Source organism: Drosophila nasuta, chromosome 2R, assembly GCF_023558535.2.
Source record: "Drosophila nasuta strain 15112-1781.00 chromosome 2R, ASM2355853v1, whole genome shotgun sequence".
Lineage (NCBI taxonomy): Eukaryota > Metazoa > Arthropoda > Insecta > Diptera > Drosophilidae > Drosophila > Drosophila nasuta.
Window position 1 is genome coordinate 23016693 of NC_083456.1, and position 21471 is coordinate 23038163.

Sequence of the window (21471 nt, forward strand, 5' to 3'; positions counted from 1 at the left end):
GCATATCGTCCTTTGCCGAAAATACGCATGACATCGCCAATATACCAAAAAAGAACTTTGGTCCTGTATTTTGCGCAAGTTAGCAGCGCTGCACAAACGTTCCAAAAGCAGTTCAAAAGCTGTGAGAACACTGCTTCAACACTGCTTGCTTTGGCGGCATTTGAAAATTTGAATTTAAAAATGCAGTTTTTTGCAATAGCGAATTTTCTTTATTAAATGTATTTTATGTGTATGCATGAGTGCACGATTAATTGATTAGCTAGAAAAGAATGGAACATTTGATGTTTTTTCACTACTACTATCGAGAAATGCCGCAGCGCTGTTAACATTCGAATTAATATTGTTATTATCATGTTTTTGCTTGTTTTCTTTTTTTTTTTTTTGGCTTAGAGCGGCGTTTCGAACGCCTTGACTACAAAATATGTATGTGTGTGTGTGAGTGTAAGAATCACTATAAATTTATTCAGTGCGGATGCTGCTGCTGTTGTTGCTGTTGCTGCTCCAGTGTAATCAGTCCCATGTCCTGTCGCAGCTCCAAGGATATGGGCAACGGTCGTTGCGGCCATGTGCGTCGTTGCAGCAACAATTGTCCACTTTCCAACTGCCGATGCAACGCACTAATACTCGGATAAATGTGCTGTTCCACAAACTCAGCCACCGTATGCTCATCGTACACTTCCCACAGCAACTGCTGCGACTCCCGCGCCATGCCGCGCAGCTCCTCGATCAGCTGCGGCGTGCGCACTGTCAACTCATGCACACGCAGCGGTGAACTGAAATTATGCCTCACATTGTAGTCCGATAGCCAGGCGCTGTGTTCACGCGCCTGCTGCAAATAAACGTTCACCTCGCTCAGTTTGTCGTAGAGACGCATGGCATACTTGTAGACCAGATGTCCTGGATAACTGCAGACGGCAAACAGCTGACTGTGATGAGCATTCGGATGCAGTTCCAGCCATGGGTGCCCGGAGCGTCGACTGTCCGGTTGGAAGACGCAACGCAGCACACGCAACAGTTCGTTGTCGCGTGGATTGGTGCTAAAGTAACCCTTGGAGACGGTGGACAGCGATGTCATCAGACTGGGCATGCCCACGGGCAGTAGTTCGCAGAGCACAGCAAAGTGATCGTAACGCTGCCAACCCGTCAACGCTAATCCACGCAATCCCTTGGCAAAGCGTCCGCCCTCCTTGGCAATCACCGCCAGCCAGCGAATGTTGTTCTCCAGATGCTGTTGCAGCGGCGGCACTAGCAGACTCTCCCCAAAGGCGCCCTTGAAGGCGGAGGCAGTCCAGGCACTGGGAAACACCTTGGCATAGGTGTCCCACAGTTGCGGCTGTATAAAGTGATAGATGTCGTTGGCATACACCCAGACCATGGGTTCCACATAGCTGCCAATCTGCGAATTTTGCAGCTCACTCAGCGTCATCTCACGCAGCTGATCGTCCCAGATCACCACGTTCAACTGTGGCCAGCGACGTCGCACAAAGTGCGCCAAGCTAATCACATGGGTGAGAAAGATTTCGCTGCGCAGTCGCTGGCGACAAAGCGAACATTCGCCCATGCGCTGCACTTCATCGCATCCAATGTGCAGATGTGTGAACTTGATGGGCAGCTCGGGTGTCGCGGGCGACGCATTGGCCGAGGGGCGCATGTGCAGCTCAATCACCTGGGTAAGCATTTGCTCCAGCAGCGCCATGCTTTGCGGTCGACTGGGGCAAATGGATTGCGGACTCTCGGGCAGCTCGCGCAGATGCTCGAATTCCTGCAGCTTCAGTGTGTACTCCAAGTGGCCGAAGGTCTGTACCAGCGGCATAATGCTGAGTCCGTGTTCAACCCAAGCAGTCTCCAGGAAATCCTTTGAAATGAGTGGAGAAGAAATATATCACAATTAAAAACTCATAAGTAAGTAATAATATATAAATTATATATTTTTGGAAAGTATTAGAAATAATAAATTTTTCTTTAATTGTTTATATATTATTATGGAGAATAAAAAATCTTAAGTTAGACTACCGATAAATTCTATTTTCAAATTTAAGCGAAGACAAGCGAAGCTTATCGATAAGCAGCAGCCAGGTAATTGATCGGTTGCAGCTAGTACTGATTGATTACATTTGGCTAAAGTTATCGATAAGCGAACGCCTACACAACACAAACAAAGAACGCCTACCATTCGCAGCAAACATGTTCAAACAATGCAAGCGCTTAAAACCAAACAGCTCACTAATCGAACATGGTGAATTAATCGCTGTGCTTTGATTTCTAACATGTTTGATCAACAAACATTTTTGAATGCTGAGTGATTGAACTTTTTAAAAGATAACATATTATATTATTATTATATATAAGAATAAAATTGTGTAATACTTGTATACTGGATGTATGTATGTAGATATGTCTTATTGTTGCTACATATTTGAATTAGTTAGCAGGTATCCTTTCATGCATTCGTGCATTCTCTGTGCTTTGACTTCAAACATGTTAGATACAAAATGTTTGAACGAACTCACATATTTAAAAGCATTGATAAAACTACTTTCATTTAAGATAATGTCTTATTTATATTTGTACTACTTCATAAAATATATTATATAATACTAAGATTGTGTAATACTGGAAGTATTTGTCATTGTTGCTAAGTATAAAGTACTTAACAAGTATTTCAAAGTCGTGCTTCGTTTTACATTACCTTCAGTTCGCTCTCCTTGTATGCATTGTGTGCCGCAAGTGGCTGCAGAGCACCGCTGTATGGAAACATGTCCTCGTACTCAATTAGCAGCCCCGTGGCGCCGAGAGCACGCAGCACCGGCAGCAGCTGCTTCAGAAAACTGAGCTTGGGTGGCGCACCCTTCAGATCCAGATGCACCAATCGCTCACTCGGAGCCCGAGGCCCATCCGGACCAATCCCGGACACAGTGGGCACGCCCATGCGTTGCAGCTCGTGTTCGTATTGCGTCTGTCGCTCTGCAGAGCTGAGCATACGATCATCCTCGGCATTGGCGTTCAACTCCTCCATGCCAGCGTTGCGTTGTCGCTGCTGCTGTTCGAGGATTTTTAAGCGCTCCTGCTCGAAGAGAAAACTCTCGGCCAGTGGCAACGGCGCCTTCTTCGCCTGCGTGGGACGCACAAAGCGAACGTTGCCCAACAAACGTTGCTGCGCCGGCGAAGGCGGAGATCGATCGGCGTTATCCTTTTGCCGCTCGGCTCGCAAAACACGATTCGCTTGGGCAATCAATTTCTGTATGATGTGAACGTGCTGATAACTGGACTCACTCGATGGCGCCAACTGCTGTTGTTGTTGCTGTGGCTGTGACTGTGTGAGCGTCGTTTTTGTTGTATCGATGAGTATGGCCCATGTCCAGAGACCAAGCAAAACGAGGCCAGAGGCCAGCAGCAGAAATGAAAGTTTGCGGCGCCAAATAAATATCAGCAAATTTGAGTGCATCTACAAAGAGAAGAGAGAGAGGGAGAGAAAAGGAGGTGAGTGTGTGGGGCAACAACAAAAGAGGCTCTTTGCTTTTTATAAATATTTGAGGAACCAACAAGTAGCCCCCGGAGTTGTGCTATAACATTTTGCCACAGCTGCTGCTTTGCTACGTTACTCATACGCCACGTTGCGGGCAGCTGCTGGGGCTCATTGAGGTTAAGAGTCTGGCTGGCTGTCGAGTCGAGGTTCTTCTTCTGCCACTACATCTTGCTGTGGGTTTGTTTTGTTGTGTGTGTGTAACAACAAGCACACAAGCACACACATGGCAATGTGCTTGAGTATGTGTTTGAGTGTTTGCTTTAGCTGCATTCAATGCTTTCGTTTAAATAGGCGCAACTGCCTGCTCATTTAAATGAAACGAATACACGCATACGAGTTATGTATAACTGCAACTTGGGCATGACCCCAACACACACACACACACACACACATACGCACACATATTTCGCAAGCAAAGTCGAAGTTAAGCAGAAGAGAGCACAGCACGTCTTTGACAGCCGACAAATGTAAGTGTTCAAGTGGAAATGGAACAATATGCAGCTGTCTAGCGGAAATTGAATTGAGTTTTCCACGAGCAGCAGCAGCAAGAAACTTTTCACCCCCGCATCAGTTGTCGAGTCCGTGCTCATGCAATTCCATCGCAAAACTCTTTGTGGCCACTAGACAGACAGCTCGATGGCTGCTCCCAAGTATTTGAGGAGTATCATCAAAGTGAATACTGTTTGGATTTCATTGTCTCAATGCTTTCTCTCTCTCTCTCTCGCTTGGCCATCAAGTGGTCACGGAAAGTTAACTTTTATTTAAGCCGCTTACAAGTCAAATCTAATTGAATTGTGTGTGCTCCAATAAATGATACTTGACTTTCATGCAACATGTAAACGTGCAACGTTTGCCACAGTTTTACAATCCACTTTGACAACCCAAATGAGCTTAAACTTGTAAAATAATTATATTTTGTGGAATTTTATTTTGTACGTTGTTAAATGAATATTGCTGAATATGATGAAATTTGATTACAGAAAAGTTGCATTAACAAGCGATAAGAATGCTTGAAGTTCTTGTAAGAATGTCAAAGGATGGAACGAAATATGATTATTACAGCAATTTCTTATAATTTAAAAAATAATAGGAATATATACATTTTTCAAATACCAATTAAATGACAAAGGCGCATATTTTGCTACTTTGCTACTTAATGAAAACGAAAAGTAAGGAATGTAAAAAAAAGTATTTACAAACACCTCATAACAAATAGTATTCAAAAACACACAATTTGTTAAAGCTTACTCAAGCTATAAGCCGGTTACTCGGTCTAAATATTAATACTGAATTGATCCTATCTTCACTGAAAAAATACGAATTTCTAAAACCAAAAACATTCGTCTTAAAAGTTGTATTCTTAAAATTAGACCACTTCAAGAACTAATTGTTAAAACTAAAAACATCAGCTTTAAAAAGGCCAAATTCTGAATATTCTTTTGATCTAATAATACAATTTTGGTCTTTAAATTATATTATTTTTTCTCTTAAGAACTTGGGTCTTATATCAAATGTTCTTAATATCAAGATGTGTTTTCAAACACTAAGATTTTTATGTTCTTGGCGCGTTTTTTATACTAAACTTCTTAGTACTAAGACCAAAATCTTGATCTCATTTTCAGTGTAAGTGCACTTTCTATTTTAATCTTTTCTATTTTATATTCTTTATTTTATTTATATTTTATTTTCTTTTTATTTATTTTATTTTCTATAATCATTTGTTCCTCTACATATTTTTATATATTTTATTTTATTGCACCCATTTTCTGTTATCGATTTAACAACTTTATTTTGTTTACTTTTGTCAAAGTAACCAAATAGAGGACAGAATTTTATTTATTACATATTAGATGGCACCTTTCAAGTATTCTTGGTCTTATTTTATGCCAATACACTACAAAATTGCAAACTCACATGCCATCTGCTTACATTTTCCATGTGAGCAGTTAAGCGTATTAAAATGCAAAGAGCAACGAACGAATATTGCAACCGAAAAAAAAGTGGCTGCCACATTTCCATAATCGAAATAACATTCGACGTCAGTTGAAATGCGACTCAAAGTCGCATTCAACTGGTTGAGTTGAGCATTACTTGAATGCATTTTAGCTGGCCATCATGAGAACGATCATAAGTGCCACTCAATGCCCCAAGTAAGTATGTATGTGCCCCATGTGCCTCAATCTAAATGGCTGACAATTCGGGGGATAACAAGCTGAAATGTTGCCAGCAAAGCGAACGAACGAACGAATGAACGAACGAATTTCACAATTGTTGACCCAGTTGGCTGTCACTTCAATGCCACATGCAACTGTGTGGCAAGTCTCTGCCCTTCTATCTGTTTTTCTGTGTGGCAGCAACGTGTGACTTATCGTTGGCTTGTGCCGAACAATTTGATTCTAGCCAAAAAAAAAAAAGAGAAACGAAAAACATGGCTAAGCCTTTCTAGCTCAAACTCAAGCCACTTTCACCCAAAAGCCAAGCACTTATTTTTGCCAAAATCTGCTATCGCGTTGCCCCAACTCTTTTGTGTTGTCTATGTAAATTTCGCTGGACAAACAAAGCACAGGACAAATAACAAGAGTCGGGTGGGTGTCAACCTAATGTGGTTTCTAGTCTGGGCGTCACTTGGTCTGATGTCGATGCTCTGACATTTGAGGTTTTTATGTGGCTTGGACTAGACCTGAACTGGACACTGTGGAGTCTGATGGACACCACAGCGTGCTAATTGCACACGCAGTGCAGCTTGCAACTTGCCACGATTTGCAGAGCAGTTAATAAAATGAAATTTAATTGCTTCGCCAGCCGCAGGGGCAATTTGCAGAGATGGCGACTCGACTCGACTCGTTGTTGCAATTTATGCAGCCCAAAATTCAAAGCAATGAAGAGCTCTGCTCTGTATGCTGCTGTCACGCCCCCTGCAGCTGGTAACCGCCCACGTCGAACAACACAATTTGGCAGCTTGCCAAAGGCAAGGGCAACCAGCAACCAAAAAAAGAAAAAGAGAAACAGAGAGAAAAACGAGCCATGCAAACGAACTGAACGAACATGAAATACCCCAACCATTATTAATTCAAACCTGACTCGCGGGAGCAGTCACAAATTCAACAATATCAATAGACTCCAACGATTGCATCTCTTATTATTACTGTCTTGTAAGAGCAATATTTTTCAGTTTTAATGCCATTTGTTTTCTTCGCATTCGACTTGTTTACTTCGAAGTTCAACGAGTTTATCGCTGTCGAGCACACTCGACTCCATAATTTATACGCGTGTTTGATTGTTGACTCTTTGCTTTTGATAATGCAACTTTTCTGTTTTGATTTGTTTTTTCTGTACATACTATTTATTGCCTATTATTGACTCTTTGTTTAATTTAATTTACATTTGATTTAGTTTGTAATTTATTTATTTTTTACTTGACTTTATTTCATTATTTTATTTCAGTATTTAATTGTATATTTATTTAAACCTACAAAAAGCGGTTCAAAGGAAGTAATTGTATTGAAAACAATTCGATTTAAAGTTAGCAGTTGTAAAAAAAAGAATTCTAAAACAGATCTCGATTTTCGATTTGATTTGCACAACATTACAAACGTTTTGTAAATAAATATTTGTAACAGCTGTGGAGGCTAATCGATAGACCCTATTGGTATCGGTTGGCATTAGCAAGTCGATAGGCACGAAGCTATCGGTATCATTAGTGGTTAGTAGTAGATAGTCTGTTGTAAGAAGTTGAAAAATAGTTGTGAGAAGTAGATTATCAGTCGTTAAATGTAGAACAGTCAGGAGGGAGAAAGAAGCAGTATTATCTAAGTTTAATCAAACTGTTCAATTATTTATGTATTATTTAAGTTTAATCAAACTAGACTATTACTATCAAATATCGCACATATAAAATAATCAAAGGTTATCTATATAACCAACATTACATATGTATATAATAATTTCCTCGAGCTGTTTTACATGTTTAACCTAATTTAATTTAAATGAATTTGATTTCATTTATATTTACCATATTTTATATACATTGTAACTAATGTAACTAATAATGTTATACAATTAGCAATGAATAGCTATAGTCGACATATAACAAATCATTTTTTTTCATATTTCCATTCAAAGATAATTGTTCTCTTTCAAGTTTTTTCAGCTGTAAATTTGTGTGTTTTTGACGTTTTGCACAATTCTGTTTGTTGCATTTCTTATACTAGGTTTATAAAAAAAGACCATATAAAATATTAAACTTTTTTTGTATAATATTTATTTCAGATTTATTATTGCAGCTGAGCTTTTAATTAAATTGTTTCTGCTGAATTTATGCTGTTCGAAATAAAATGAAAAATAAACTCAGCCAACAACACACAACACAAGTTTGGCATGCCCAAAAGTCATCCATCAGGTGCAGGTAGGCGGAAAAAAAAACCTGAAACATTTTCCAAAATCCTTAAAGCCGCTTTGCTTGTTACTGTTGCTGTTATGCTTGTTGTTGTTGCTGTTGTTGTTGTTACTGTTGCTGCTGATGTTGCTGTTGTTGCTACTGTGGCTGTTGCTGTCCGATTCAAAATGCACTCTAGCTTGCTATTTATGATTTTTGTTGCTGTTGCTGTTGTTGTTGGCTGCCGTCGTACGTTGTACGGTTATTGCATGCCCTGGATTCTGCTTTAAAGTAGTTGCTACAACAATTTGGTTTGGCGCCCAACGTGCGTTGGCAGGGTTAAAGCCAAGCCAAAATGCTAGTGGAGTGCATGAGCATGGCAAATATTTTCGCCAAGTGCCTTTCGACTGGCTTGAAACTCTTTCCTTTATCGCACTTTTACTTAGCCCTTTGCGCTTGAGACTCATAATCGCCAATTAGGCAATTTAACGGCTTATTAACGTCCATTAGCAAGCGCAGTTTTTCGTCGTTATACTCGAAAAGTTTCCTTTAAGAGCTGAAATATATTCGCATGAAAATCCAGAGGGAGAAAGAGAGAGAAAATGCAAAAGGGAAATGCAAGTGTTGTGTCGAGTGGCTGAGGCTATGCACTCATGGATTGAGAAGGATTTAAATCAATAAGAGAGAGAGCTCATGCTCAATAGCTAATAAATCCTTAAATGTGGCAAAGGAGTCGGAGTGTCGAGGCAGCTACGTGTGTGCAAAGTAACATTTGAAATATTGAATTCAATGGGGATGCAGATGGGGTGAAATATCTTATGCAAATCCTTGTAATTCACTCGACTTTAAGGTTGCAATTTAATGCCTTAAATCACATTTGCCCCATTTTACGAAAATATTCAAAACAAAAATGCATTTATATTTTGTTTTCATTTATTTCCATTTCAATTTGCGCAGGAAATTGGCAACAAAACCCCCAAATGAATCGCCCTTTTTTTTGCCAGATACCAACACCAACTGCAATTGGAAAACTTTTCACATCAACTTGCAAATTATTCGACAATTGCTGCGCAAAACGAGGCAATGAATGGAGCCATAGAAAAGGGCTCCTCGCAGCATTCTCTTGGGCAACTGATCAACTAAGTGCGTTCCCAGGCAACAAAAAAAAAAGAACTCGCAAATCTGTCACGTGTTAAAAGTTTCGTCAGGCTTAAAAATTCTGTGGCGCTTTTGCTTTTTGCTGGCCAAAAGTGTTGGGCACATAATAACACACAGTGTACTTGGCTACCTACCTCATAAATGCATTAATACTGGCCAAAACTTTCCCCGAGAGAGAGAGAGAGAGAGACACGGCTAGCTGTCGCTAGAATGAGACAGCTAACATAATTTAGAGCGAAGCACAAATCTCGGCGCCCTTAACTATGCAACATTTAGTTTGTCAGCGCGCGCGAAAATAACAGCTGCACAATTGCTGCACCAAAACTCAAAGCAAGGACATATTGTTACCCTGTAACTTATGGCAAATGCAGTGGGTATACTACAATGAAGTTCACTTTAGACTTGCAGTTGCAGAAGAGGAATAGTATTGCAGCTAATTTATATCGTAACATTAAAATGAAGTTTGCTTTCATCACTGTAAAATGCTGCAAGCGAAGATAATAAAAAACGAGATCTTATGGTTTAAAAAATACATTATAGTAATAAAAAATAAAAGAAAGCATGCTTATTTTCTAAGTTTTTGTATTACTATAATATATTTTTAAAATCATAACTACTTAAATACTTAACTTAAGATCTTTTTTTTTTCTTAAATATAGAAATTTGATAATTATTTCAAATTTAGCTATATACAATTCAATTATCAACAACAACGGACCTGCACATAAAGAGAACTGCATCAATCAAATACAACTCTGATAAACGGAACGTATACGTAATAAACGACACACAATAATATTTTAATTCCAACGCAAATTTTAACTGCTGCCTCAATTTTAAGGTTTTATTCTCTCTATATTTGACTTAAATAAAATTCAATTATCACATGTTATATACAAAACATAATTCAATAAGCTTTAATTACATATGCAACCTTTTTGTTTTGTCATAATCAGTTTTTGAGTGACAGAATAATTTCTTAAATCACTAAATCAATGAAATTTTGTCTAATAATGACAAACAATGACTATTTCTTAACTTCTTAAATCATAAATAGACAATAAAATTCCATCTTTATGTCAATTTATTTTGCCCGCTTTTTAATTGCATATTTTTGTTAATTTATTAACTCATTCGAAGCTTCACATATACATACATATATTTCTTAACTTTGTGAACTAGTATTTCGTATTTAATATCAAAGCAACATCAATTAATTTACTTAATTATTTTTGTATTCAATTGGATTTGTTGCCGAGTTTAGTTATCTTTATTTTAGAAACATCATAAAGTTGTGTAAATATGTGAACTATCATGCCAAACATCAAAGCAGACAGCGCTAGTTATAAATTAAATTGTAATCTAAGCCTAAAATAAATAAATAAATATAAACTATCATTGTCCCCAAGCAGCATTTAATTATTCCCAAGACACAAATATAAAATTAATACTTATTAAAGGGTATCCCCAAGTTGCACCAACTGCAATTGCAGCACATTTCGACTTGTTTTGTGTTGCGATGCTTTTTTGTGTCGTGCGACAGATTCTGACTGCCTGCCTCCGTCTGCCTCTGACTGCCTTTGCCTTTGCCTTTGCAGGCTGCCACAGGCTGCCAGGATGCCGGGCGACCTGACTGGGCTGTCTAGGATGTCGCTGCTGTCTGGGACAGGACATAAAACGGCGCACGAGGCTCGTGTTTATAATTTGAAATGAGTTTTTCCTGCATTTTAGCGCAGTCGACACAAACACACAAAACGTTTTTATACCCGCTACCCATAGGGTAGAAGGGTATTATAACTTTGTGCCGGCAGGAAATGTATGTAACAGGCAGAAGGAGGCATCTCCGACCCTATAAAGTATATATATTCTTGATCAGCTTCAACAGCCGAGACGATCTAGCCATGTCCGTCTGTCCGTCTGTGTGTCTGTCCGTCTGTGTGTCCGTCCGTCTGTCCGTATGAACACCTAGATCTCAGAGACTATAAGAGATAGAGCTATAATTTTTTTTCGACAACATTTGTTATGTTTGCACGCAGATCAAGTTTGTTTCAAATTTTTGCCACGCCCCCTTCCGCTCCCGCAAATAAAAAAAATCGAATAACAAGCGTAATTTTAAAGCTAGAGTTACGAATTTTGGTATATATAATAATTACTATAGTAGTTATGATTCCTAAAAATTTGGTTGCGATCAGATAAAAATTGTCGAAGTTATTAAAGAAATACTTTTGTATGGGCAAAAACGCCTACTTACTAGGGGTCTAATTTGCTTTGGCCGACAGTCTGGTATATTGTGCTGTCTATGGTATATTTTGAATGTGGTACTATATCGATATACCAAATATACCATTTGGTATATTTTTTTTTGGGTTTTAGTAGTATATTTGGTATATTTTGAGAAATATACCGCAAAATATATTGCTTTTATTCAAAATGGGTAGCGGGTATCTCACAGTCGAGTACACTCGACTGTAGCTTTCTTACTTGTTAGACATTTTGTTTGTTGTTTGTTTCACTGATTTCTAAAAAAGCATCAACAATAGCTAGAGAGCCACACTATACTCCGTCTGTCTGTCTATTCATGGTTGGACTGTAGAGAGAGAGGGAGAAATGGAAACATGATTCCCTTGTGGAGAGAGAGAGAGAGAGAGGATGTGTGTGTGTGTTGTGTGGTCAGCGATTTGTATTGTGGCCATCGAACGTGTGTGGGGTTATAAATGTGTGTGTGTGTTCGGTAGAAGCCTGGGGCTAAAGCCAGAACAAGCCTGGGGCTTACATTTGTCGATTGAATTCGTTCATTTCCATTTAATCGAATTTTCCCATTCTACTTGTGGATGCGTTGCATTGCCTTCAATTACATTGTTATGCGATTGATTAATGACTCGGCACGGATGTAAGATAATGTCACGTCATGTTCATGTTGAATATGTTTAAATATACATATCATCAATATCATCAGGAAGCCGAGTCGAATCATTCCAGAGCATTTATGTAAATGCTGCGGTTTGACGCAAAAATTACCCGAATAATTTGTAAACGAGACTTTTATGCATTCATTCATATGAATAAATAGTCATTTCTGATTTTATATATTTAATAAATCAATTTGATAAATGTCACTTTACAAATTAAACAACATAACTAACATTTGCTTTAATATTCAACCACTTATTTATTCTAATTTATTCGTAAATAATAAAGTAAATGGCTGATTAATTCATTTATTATTTGAAGTCAACTAAACAAGTTTTAATTGAGCTCAAAAGATGTCAACTTTGTCCCAAACTATGCAACCAAGCGAATACCTCTCAATGCACATTTCATTTTCATTTCCTTTCCATCATTGAACAACTGAAATCTTTTCAGTCTTATACCCGCTAGCCATAGAGAAGAAAGGTATTCTAACATTGTGACTGCAGGAAATGTATGTAAAAGGTAGAAAAATGTATCTCCGACCCTAGAAAGTATACGTATTCTTGAGCAGCATCAACAGCGGAGACAATATAGACATATCTGTCTGTCTGTCCGTCTGTATGAACACCTAGATTTCAGAGACAATAAGAGATGGGCATATAATTTTTTGTTTTGGCTAACAATCTGGTATATTTTGTAATGTATGGTATATTTTGAATGTATTAGTTTATCAATATACCAAATATATCGTATGTGTTATATTATTTAGGTATATTATAAAGATGATACCACACTAATTTGCTTTTATTCAAAATCAGTACCGCGTATTTCACAGTCGAGCTCACTCGACTGTAACTTTCTCGCTATTTTTATTACCTTTGCCTGTTTTGATTAAGATATTCGAAATTCGTCTCGTATTTCTATCAAAGAACTAGACTATGCCATTTTCTGCATTTGTTTTATTTGCATTTCTCTTTCCACATTCTATTCGTTGCTCTCTGATTTGTTGTTGTTGGTACTTTGCGATTGCAATATGCAATAAACTATTTGGACCGTGGCAAGCAATGTGCAAACATTGTGTGTTGCCTCGGATAAGAGGAATAAGTTCTATTTATTCACCATCGCAACCAGTTAAGCAATCTGCATCATTAATTATCTGATTGTTTTAACTTTTAAATGCATTTGCGAATGTCTGAGTGAACATAGCATTGTTTATGTTTATTGTGTGCTCGCTGCTTCTTCGACTTTTTAATGTATTGTTTGTACCCTGTAGATGCTGCTATTAGCAGTAGGGTATGTACAACATTTCAAAAAGTGTATAAAGAAAATTTATTTTAAAATAAAGTTACAAATTAGTATTTAATACTAGATGATAACCACAAGTCTCAAAGATCTTTTGATACTAATTTATATATAAAATAGTAAAAATCTTAAAAAAAAAATAGATATATAGAAATAGTGATGGGAAAAAATGCATTAATCGGTTAACGGATCATGTGATTTATTTAGGCTGTGAAAAAATAAAATAAAATTAAAATAATCGATAATTGTGTATCATCCGATGAATCGTGCCATCACCATATACATATCTTGAATACTTTAGACTTTCCTATATTGCAATCATTAAAGAATTATTGTCACATAAAAAGTAATTCAGCTGGTATTCTCTTCTCAGCTTTGATAAATTTCTCGCTTTTAATTATGTTTATATCTGCATATTTCAGTTTCAAATTCTGTGAATTTTAAATCACATAACTTGTTTTCATTAGCAACACTAATAAATAGCACAGCTTTTGGTCGTGCATGCCACACGATGAGCATACTCATTTATTAATTCCAGTAAAAGCCATTAAAAACATGGCGTTTTTGTGCCTAGACTGCAGCGAAGGCTTGAATTCAGCAGCACCTTTATCCTTTCCCAGCTACGTCCCACTCCCCCTCCCCATCCCACTCCTCTTTGCCAGCTGCCATTAACACTCACAATCAGCTTCAGTTGCTCCGAGTGGTTTCAACTGCAGTGCTGACGACTCGTGTGAGCCTCTCTCGTGGGGATGACGGCAAATGACGAGCGTTGACAACAAAATGTTTACTAATGCAGAGCCACAAACACTCACCACACTCTCTCACACACACATACATGCACACTCACTACTCTAGTCCATGTGACGCCCTGTAATGTGCTTTGGAAAGCTTCTAACGATGACATCTCCGCCTGGCCAGACAAATGACACAAAACCTCATTCCATTGCAGGCTTCGTCGTTCTCTAGTTCTCCCGTTGATGTTTGGTTTCATTTGGTTGGCATGCACTGCGAGTCCTGGGCCTGATTGATGTTTATGAATTATTAAGTGCACAACTAGCGGCAAGAGCGAATGAATTGCAGCATCCTTCAGACATCCTTGAGGTCCGCTCTCTGCTCAGCGATGCTGTTTGTCAAGCCATCAAGACTTGAACCGCTCCGAGATGGACGCTAACAACATCCTGTTCGGTAATTTTGGGTGAGTGTCAAGAGAGACGAGAACTACACTATAGTGTCTAACTTGATCGTAGACCTGCTTAGTACAATGGTAATGGATCTGAGGGCGATTTGAGAGAAGAAACACTTTAAACACTTTACCGAAAATGAATAATGAAAGTATGGCAATTTTGTTGAATATTGAATTATCAAAAAAAATTGTAATTTTGAAATTATTGTCGCGATGTTTAGTATATACAATAATATATACATTATTTATAATTCCTGAAAATTTGGAAACAATCAGATACAAATTGTAGAAGTTATTTAAGAAAAACTTTTGTATGGCGTAAAAAACGTCTACTGAAATGTGAATTTGTCTACTTTGGATAACAAACTGGTATATTTTGTACTATATGGTATATTTTAAATGTTCTAATTCACCAATATACCAAATATAGTTTTCGCTATATTTTAGTATTTTATGGTATATTAATTTGGTATAAATTTAGATATATTTTTATCAATAATTGGTAGCGGGTCAAGAAATCTCAACAGTAGCTTTCTTACTTCTTTTCAATTGCTGCACCTAATTAAATAGCTTTAATTTATTTGTTGTAAATTAATCAAGTCAAAACATCGCTCACTAACAGACTTTTCACTTTCTTTTTAATTAAGTAAAAATTTTCGCTGAAGTCAAAACAACAGGAATCTCAATCAATTGCTGCTTTGCAACGTCTTTATTGACTGCTTTATAAACTTACCAAACTATGCTGCAAAAAACCTTGACACCCCGAAGAACTTAGTTCGTTGTTCATTTACCGCACAAGAAAAAGTTTTGAGGCAAAAAAAAACCGAACTAACTAAGTTGTTGTCAATGTCGTTATGGTTGTTGCTCATTTCTCATTTCTAATTCGTCCCATGGCCAAGAGGAAAACTTGCGCAGGTTTATCCTATTGTTATTGATGAAGTTGCAAGCAGGTCAAATATTGTGGCTAAAAACTTTCGAGTCAATTCCTTTAGCCGCCACACACATACACCAACACACACACACTCACAGACTTGATCCAAGTTTTAGCTCTCAGAGCACGCGTTTTGTCTGCAACAGACAAGACGCAAACACATGTTGGAAATGGCTTTGAATTACGCTTGTGTGATCAACCTTTTTTTCCGTTTTTTTTTTTTTTGATTCTATTTTCAGTTTGAAAAGTTTTTTAAGCCACTTTGCTGTCGAGTTAAAGGTAATTGAATTCAATTTGAGGTTGACTCAATTTGCTGGCTTTTCTCTCAACACTTTTGAATCGATGATGTTGGCTTTAAGTTTTTGCATTCATTAAGCGCATCCTTTCCTCAGCGTTGTCCCCGCAATTGTCTACTAATTGCGAACGCACACAAATTAATCAACGTCAGATAAAGTTGCAGCAAAAGATGAAGACAACGTGGCGTATGCGCAACATCCGACATTTGTTAAGTGTGTGTGTGTTCTTCCTGGCCATGTTTTTACGCTTGGCTTTTAATCTGCCTTTAAAATTAATTAAGTGCCTCTTTGTTGGCCATGCCCTCAGCAGTTGTTGTCGTTGTAGTTGTCGTTGTTCCGCATTGTTGCAACGTGTCTGCGCCACAAAGACACAGCAGGGTAACGACTGAAAGCAGCTGGCTGCTCATCTCCATGCCAAAAGACATCGCCAAGCATCTTAAGACTTTAAATATATGCGAAATTGCAGCATTAGCCAACTACTCTAAGATTCGCTTTGGAGAACGTTTTGCATAAATTCTGCAATGCGCTGCGCTTAAATATTAATTTTCCGCTTCGTCTTTTTGGCATATTTTCCCATTAGGAACTCGACGCACACACACACACACACAGAGGGAATGCAATTAAAATATTTGCACTAATTTCATTTGGACCGACGCAAAATTACCATAAAAACAAGTAATAACTTTCTTAGTAGAGAACTAAAGACTAAGCGATACCCTGCAAAGTGGGCAAATATTTAAGTTTCCCAACTATTCATTACAAATTTATGAATAATTCTTGACTTTGAGTTTCGCCAAAGTTGAAACTTTAAAAGGTTAAACTCCACCGAGGTTATGCCCGCTGGCAAATTGTTTCCAGCATCAACTCAAGTGTTTATTATTCGTTGCACACTTGAGAGACCCAAGAGCATATGGGTACAGGGCATCATTATAACAATTTAAACGAATTAAGTGCAACAAAAACAGCATAGAGCGCTCAGCATATAGCTACCTCCTTCTCTCTCTCTCTCTCTCTCTCTCTCTCTCTCTCTCTCTTTAGCCACAGAGATTGTTCATGTTTTATACATGCAAATAAATTTGCAACATTTTGCTAGCAAGGCGCAACGCAAAACTGTCAGACGTCGCTCGTTTTATACTCTATTAAATATGAATGCGCTTTGCAAAAAATATACAAGTTTGACGTTAATAAATCATCAAGCTCTGACGTCACAAACTCTTGGCAATTTGCCCGGGGTGGCAACGCTGGCTGGTGTTGGATAAGAGCATTGGAAACATTTAAAATGCCAATACTTGTAAATGCATTAAATGTAATTGAAATTTATGTTCTACGACTGATTCGAAATGCCCCATGTTGCAAGTGACAAAGTCGAAGAAGAAGAAGGCCTGTCTTGGTCTTTGCTGCAGCTCATTTTGCATGCGGAAAATGTGGCGGCGCTTTGCAGCTCTTCCAAATGAGAAGATTGCATTGCAGTTGCAGTTGCTGTGGGTTTGCATTAAATGTTATTGTTGTTGTTATTGTTGTTGCGTGTGGCACGTATCGCGTTGCCGCTACACGTAGCCCTTGCTTACTTTGTTGTCGCTGTCACTGCATAGGCGTGGCGCACGCCCTCAAAATGCCTGACACAGCCACAACTGTCTGTCCTGTCTTCCGCCCCCACCCCCTTTTGCTAACTGCCAACTGCCAAACTGGCAACAAACAGCGGTCGGCCTCTGCGCTGACTTCAAAACGCACTCATGCAAATGTAACACGCAGCTGCCACATCTGCCACATCCGCCGCATCCACACGCCGTTGCCTTTCAGGCCACATCAAATGCAGCAACAGCAACAACAATGTGATAGGTGGTAAGTGAGAAGGATGGTGCATCAACAGAGGCTGCAAATGAACACTGTAATGAGTTGTGGCAACAATGCCAATCGCAGTTGAATAGTTAAACCAACTATTAATGCACTCAGATTTGTGGCATGTGCCACTGATATTTACTATGCTTATAATTTCCATACTATTGTGTGTTGCAATAGCAATTGCAATCCCCTGTGACACGACACCCGCTGCATGCCACATACACACATGTATGCAGTGAACACACACGCACACATATATAGTAACAGCAACAACAATTTCCGCTTTTGTCTTCCAATTTCTGTCAGCTTTTACAGCGCAAACTCTTTTGGTTCTTCTTCTGTTTACATTTTGGCTTTTGCCTTGGCTTCGCTCGGCTTGTCTTTGGATCCCATAGGAATGCGGCGACCACAGTGCACTACGTGCCATTGTTTGAAACTTTAATACTCGATTTTAGCAGTACACATACCATCTCTCTCTCTCTCTCTCTCTCACTCACACACACACATACTTATTTTTCTGGCTCATGCGTTTATGGAAATTTATAAACAAAAATTTGTTGCGTGCTTTTCGGCGCTGCGGTTGCTTTCCGTGTGTGGGTGTGTGTGTGTGTGTGCGCTTTAATGTTGCTGTAAATGTGCGGCAGAACGTATTCCCCGAGTTGCAGCGCTAATGAAATATTTAATTGTCATTTTTGGCGTTGTCAAAAATTTAAGTAAATTAACTTTGTCAGGCGTTTTAATTAAGCGATACGCAAAAAACCTTTAAATATTCCACATGAAATGCGAACCCGGCTGGCAATTTAAATTTAATGATAATGAGCCCGCGCTCAACAACCTACATACATATTTTATTTGTAAGCAAATTTGATTTAAATAATTTTAATGGCATCATGAGCGAGGGAAGTTTGTTTTGTCATCCACTACTGTTCGAGTTGCCCTCGCTTGTACATATGAAAGTGTAATAAATGTTGCCTACTTTTGTGGGTCAGAGAACAAAGCACAGCGCATAAATCAGCAAAGCATCTTTTGCGTTGAAATGGCAATTGAATTACGAGTAGAGAGAAAGAGCAACCTGCAAATGCAGCGGAAAAGCAAGAGGAAACGGAAGCGGAAATGGCAACGGCCCGCCTTCAAGCGAACATCATAAATCCTGGCTGTGAACCGAAAAAGGCGACGACGTCTGCCTGGATGAAAACTGCATCCTTACGTGCAATCCATGATGCTCTTGAAATATGCTCGCATCAAGCAATATCAAACGACCCTGCAGCAAGAATGTGTCTGTATGTGTGTGTGTGTGGTACATGTTGTTCTTGTTGTCGCTACTCGTTGTTGATTATTCTCACACTGTTGCAACATACGCACTTATGTATGTGTTTATGACCCGGAGGCCACCCAAGTTGCTAATCAATTTGTAAGGCTATAAGCTGCAACAAACTAACGTGCTGTTAACTCATTAAATTGCAACGTGCTGCGCAATCAACTGCAAATCACAGACAGGCGCAAAAGCTCAAGTAATTTAATCATTTGCTGCAATAAGTGCTACATTTGATTTTTAACTTGCAAACTAATTATCGTTTGTTATCGATAAATGAAACCGATCTTCACCAGCTTACTTTTTGAACAGTGTGACCATTCGCAGTATATTATTTGGTATTCAACTGACGTTGGCTGCTTTTCAATTTCAGAGTAAAAAGAAATCAAAAGAAAAAATCACAACCAGGTAAACGGAGTCGATGCATTCAATTACCTGTTTGGCTATTTTCCAACAATAGCTATTTTAAATCAAACGACATACTTTTGGTTGACAGCTTATTTCAGCTACACAAATGAAAAATCACTCACTGAAGTAGTAGTAGAAGTAGAAACGAAAATCAGGTAGAATAGCACGAAAATTTATTTTGGCATTCAAAATAATGTTAACAATTTATAATTAAATTGATTTTTACAACATTAAATAGAGAATAACGTTTAAAGCCTTTTAAAATTTAAATTTTAACAGCTCATTGACGTGCTTTTAACATCATTTAAATATGGAAAATTGCTTACTTAGCTCTATTGTTGAGCAACGAAAATTGAATTCAATTCAGTAAAATGAAAGAAATGCATAACGGAACTGTAGTTAAGCCCTTTGGTGCAACGCTGTTGAAACGAATTTAATTGAATGCCACACATATGTACGTACGACCAGAGACCAACAGCATAGAGGGAATAGTAAAAGTTGAACGTTGCAAGAAAAAAGAGAAAATATTGTAACGAAAAACCAACAGCAGAAAGACAGCATAACAGAGCCCAGGCTGAATTCGAGTCAGATTTGCAGTAAAAATTACGAGCACAGCAAAAATCCAAAAAAACGAGCAAAAAAAAAAAAGAAAAGAAAAGAAAATATGTTGCCCTTGGGAGCTGACAGTCGTCGAGTGGTCGTCCAAAATGGGCGCTTGTAAATAAATTCGAAATGCAAAAAGGATTACAGCCAAACGATTTGCCCAATAAAATGTGTCAAATAAAAATTGACAAAAGGGAATTGACAGATAGTCCCACAGCGCTATTATTCATTTTGTAAATGCTTAACTCAATTCAGCAAGCATTTTCCCATTTCCATTTAGAGCATTTAAGATTTAAGCTACAGTTCAAATGCAACAACACATTTATGTGGAGAAACAATTGTCGCCACTTGGACAAAATAGCCCAAAGCTATCACGTGGTGTTTCCAGACAAAACACTAGAGATTCAATTAACAACAAAAAAACAATATTGAAACTTAACTGTATTGCAGTTTCGCTAGCTGACCTTCCACGCGGTGTGTTAATTGAATTGAAATTTATAATTAATTAACTGGAACATTAATAAACTGCATGGCCAGAACTTGGAGCGCGGACACGGACACGGACACCAAACAATGCACGAGAAATGCGGATGAAAGTTCCAATACCTTACGATGATAAAAATCCGTGGCACACACCGTTGCGGCGCACAGTTGCAGTTGCACTGTTTCTGTTTACGCCACGCGGCAGTTATTATTTGGCGGCAAGGCAAAAGGTTCTTGCGCACTGGCAACGCAACACAAAGTTTCATTTTGAATTTTAAACGGTTTTTCGCATGCAAACAAAAGCTGGTTAGCACAAAGTTCCCAACATAGCTTTTACGCTTTAATCAAAAATGTCGAGTTAAAACTCGTTATTACATTTTAAGTCAAATAACTAATTGGAAATAATTTATAACAATTGTAAAGTAATAAGAATATAAGTATGTGCAGTTGAAATTTTCTTAAATTACAATTATTTGCAGAAGTTCTAAAACTTTGGCAAAGGAAATGACCGTTACTAAACTAACATTTGAATGATGCAAAATACCGGAAGTGTCTTTTGGTATATTTAAATCCTGCTTATACGTTTCTAAAACCAATCAACAAATTACAAAAGCAATATAAAGGAACATCAATTTTAGATAGTTTCTTTTTTGTTTAAAATATTTACAAATCAAAACAATTTTTAAATGTTTGCCTTTCTTTGAAAATACGTAATACGTATATAGTTTGTAAAGTGTTACCAGCTTGAATTTATCATAACTATTTTTTTAAGAAAATTAGTGCATTTTCTGATTTAACTTGTGGTCACGCTGCTCGTGTACAAGAATTAACATAAAGCCGCTAAAAAACCGAAACTTTCAAATTTGTGCAACATTCACTATATTTATTACTGCATGATCCAGTTGTAATTTGAATTATGTAATATATGCATACTCACCCATTTGCACTTTCTCCGTTAACAACCGTGACAACAAAACCAAAAGCAATACGACGCACTCGCAGTCCAATCACATACACATTCGCATACTTATATGAAGTGTGACCTGGTGAACATTATCAAGGTGTTGCAGTCTGGTATATCACATCGCTTAAATATATATGTATTTTGGAAATGTAACTTTCGGTCACACAACTGCATGTAT

General features: G+C 38.0%; 1 protein-coding gene across 2 annotated transcripts; it reads right to left on the reverse strand.

Moving 5' to 3' along the window:
• Positions 1–195: 195 nt before the first annotated feature.
• LOC132783866 (hexosaminidase D) lies at positions 196–21370 on the reverse strand. Of its 2 annotated transcripts, none has more exons than XM_060789171.1 (3): positions 21267–21370; positions 2690–3445; positions 196–1855 (listed from the first exon to the last, which is right to left on the reverse strand). In XM_060789171.1, the coding sequence occupies exons 2-3, from the start codon at positions 3443–3445 to the stop codon at positions 464–466; spliced, it is 2148 nt and encodes a 715-aa protein (XP_060645154.1). In that variant the 5' UTR covers positions 21267–21370; the 3' UTR covers positions 196–463. The 2 variants fall into 2 exon arrangements, with proteins under 2 accessions (XP_060645154.1, XP_060645153.1); XM_060789170.1 differs by lacking the exon at positions 21267–21370 and adding an exon at positions 20287–20504.
• Positions 21371–21471: the final 101 nt, after the last annotated feature.

Bases quoted from the DNA above. Each gene is read 5' to 3' on its own strand.
- LOC132783866 (XM_060789171.1), bottom strand. From the start codon at position 3,445: ATGCACTCAAATTTGCTGATATTTATTTGGCGCCGCAAACTTTCATTT. The intron at 1,856-2,689 runs GTAATGTAAAAC...CTCATTTCAAAG, and splicing joins ACAAGGAGAGCGAACTGAAG to GATTTCCTGGAGACTGCTTG.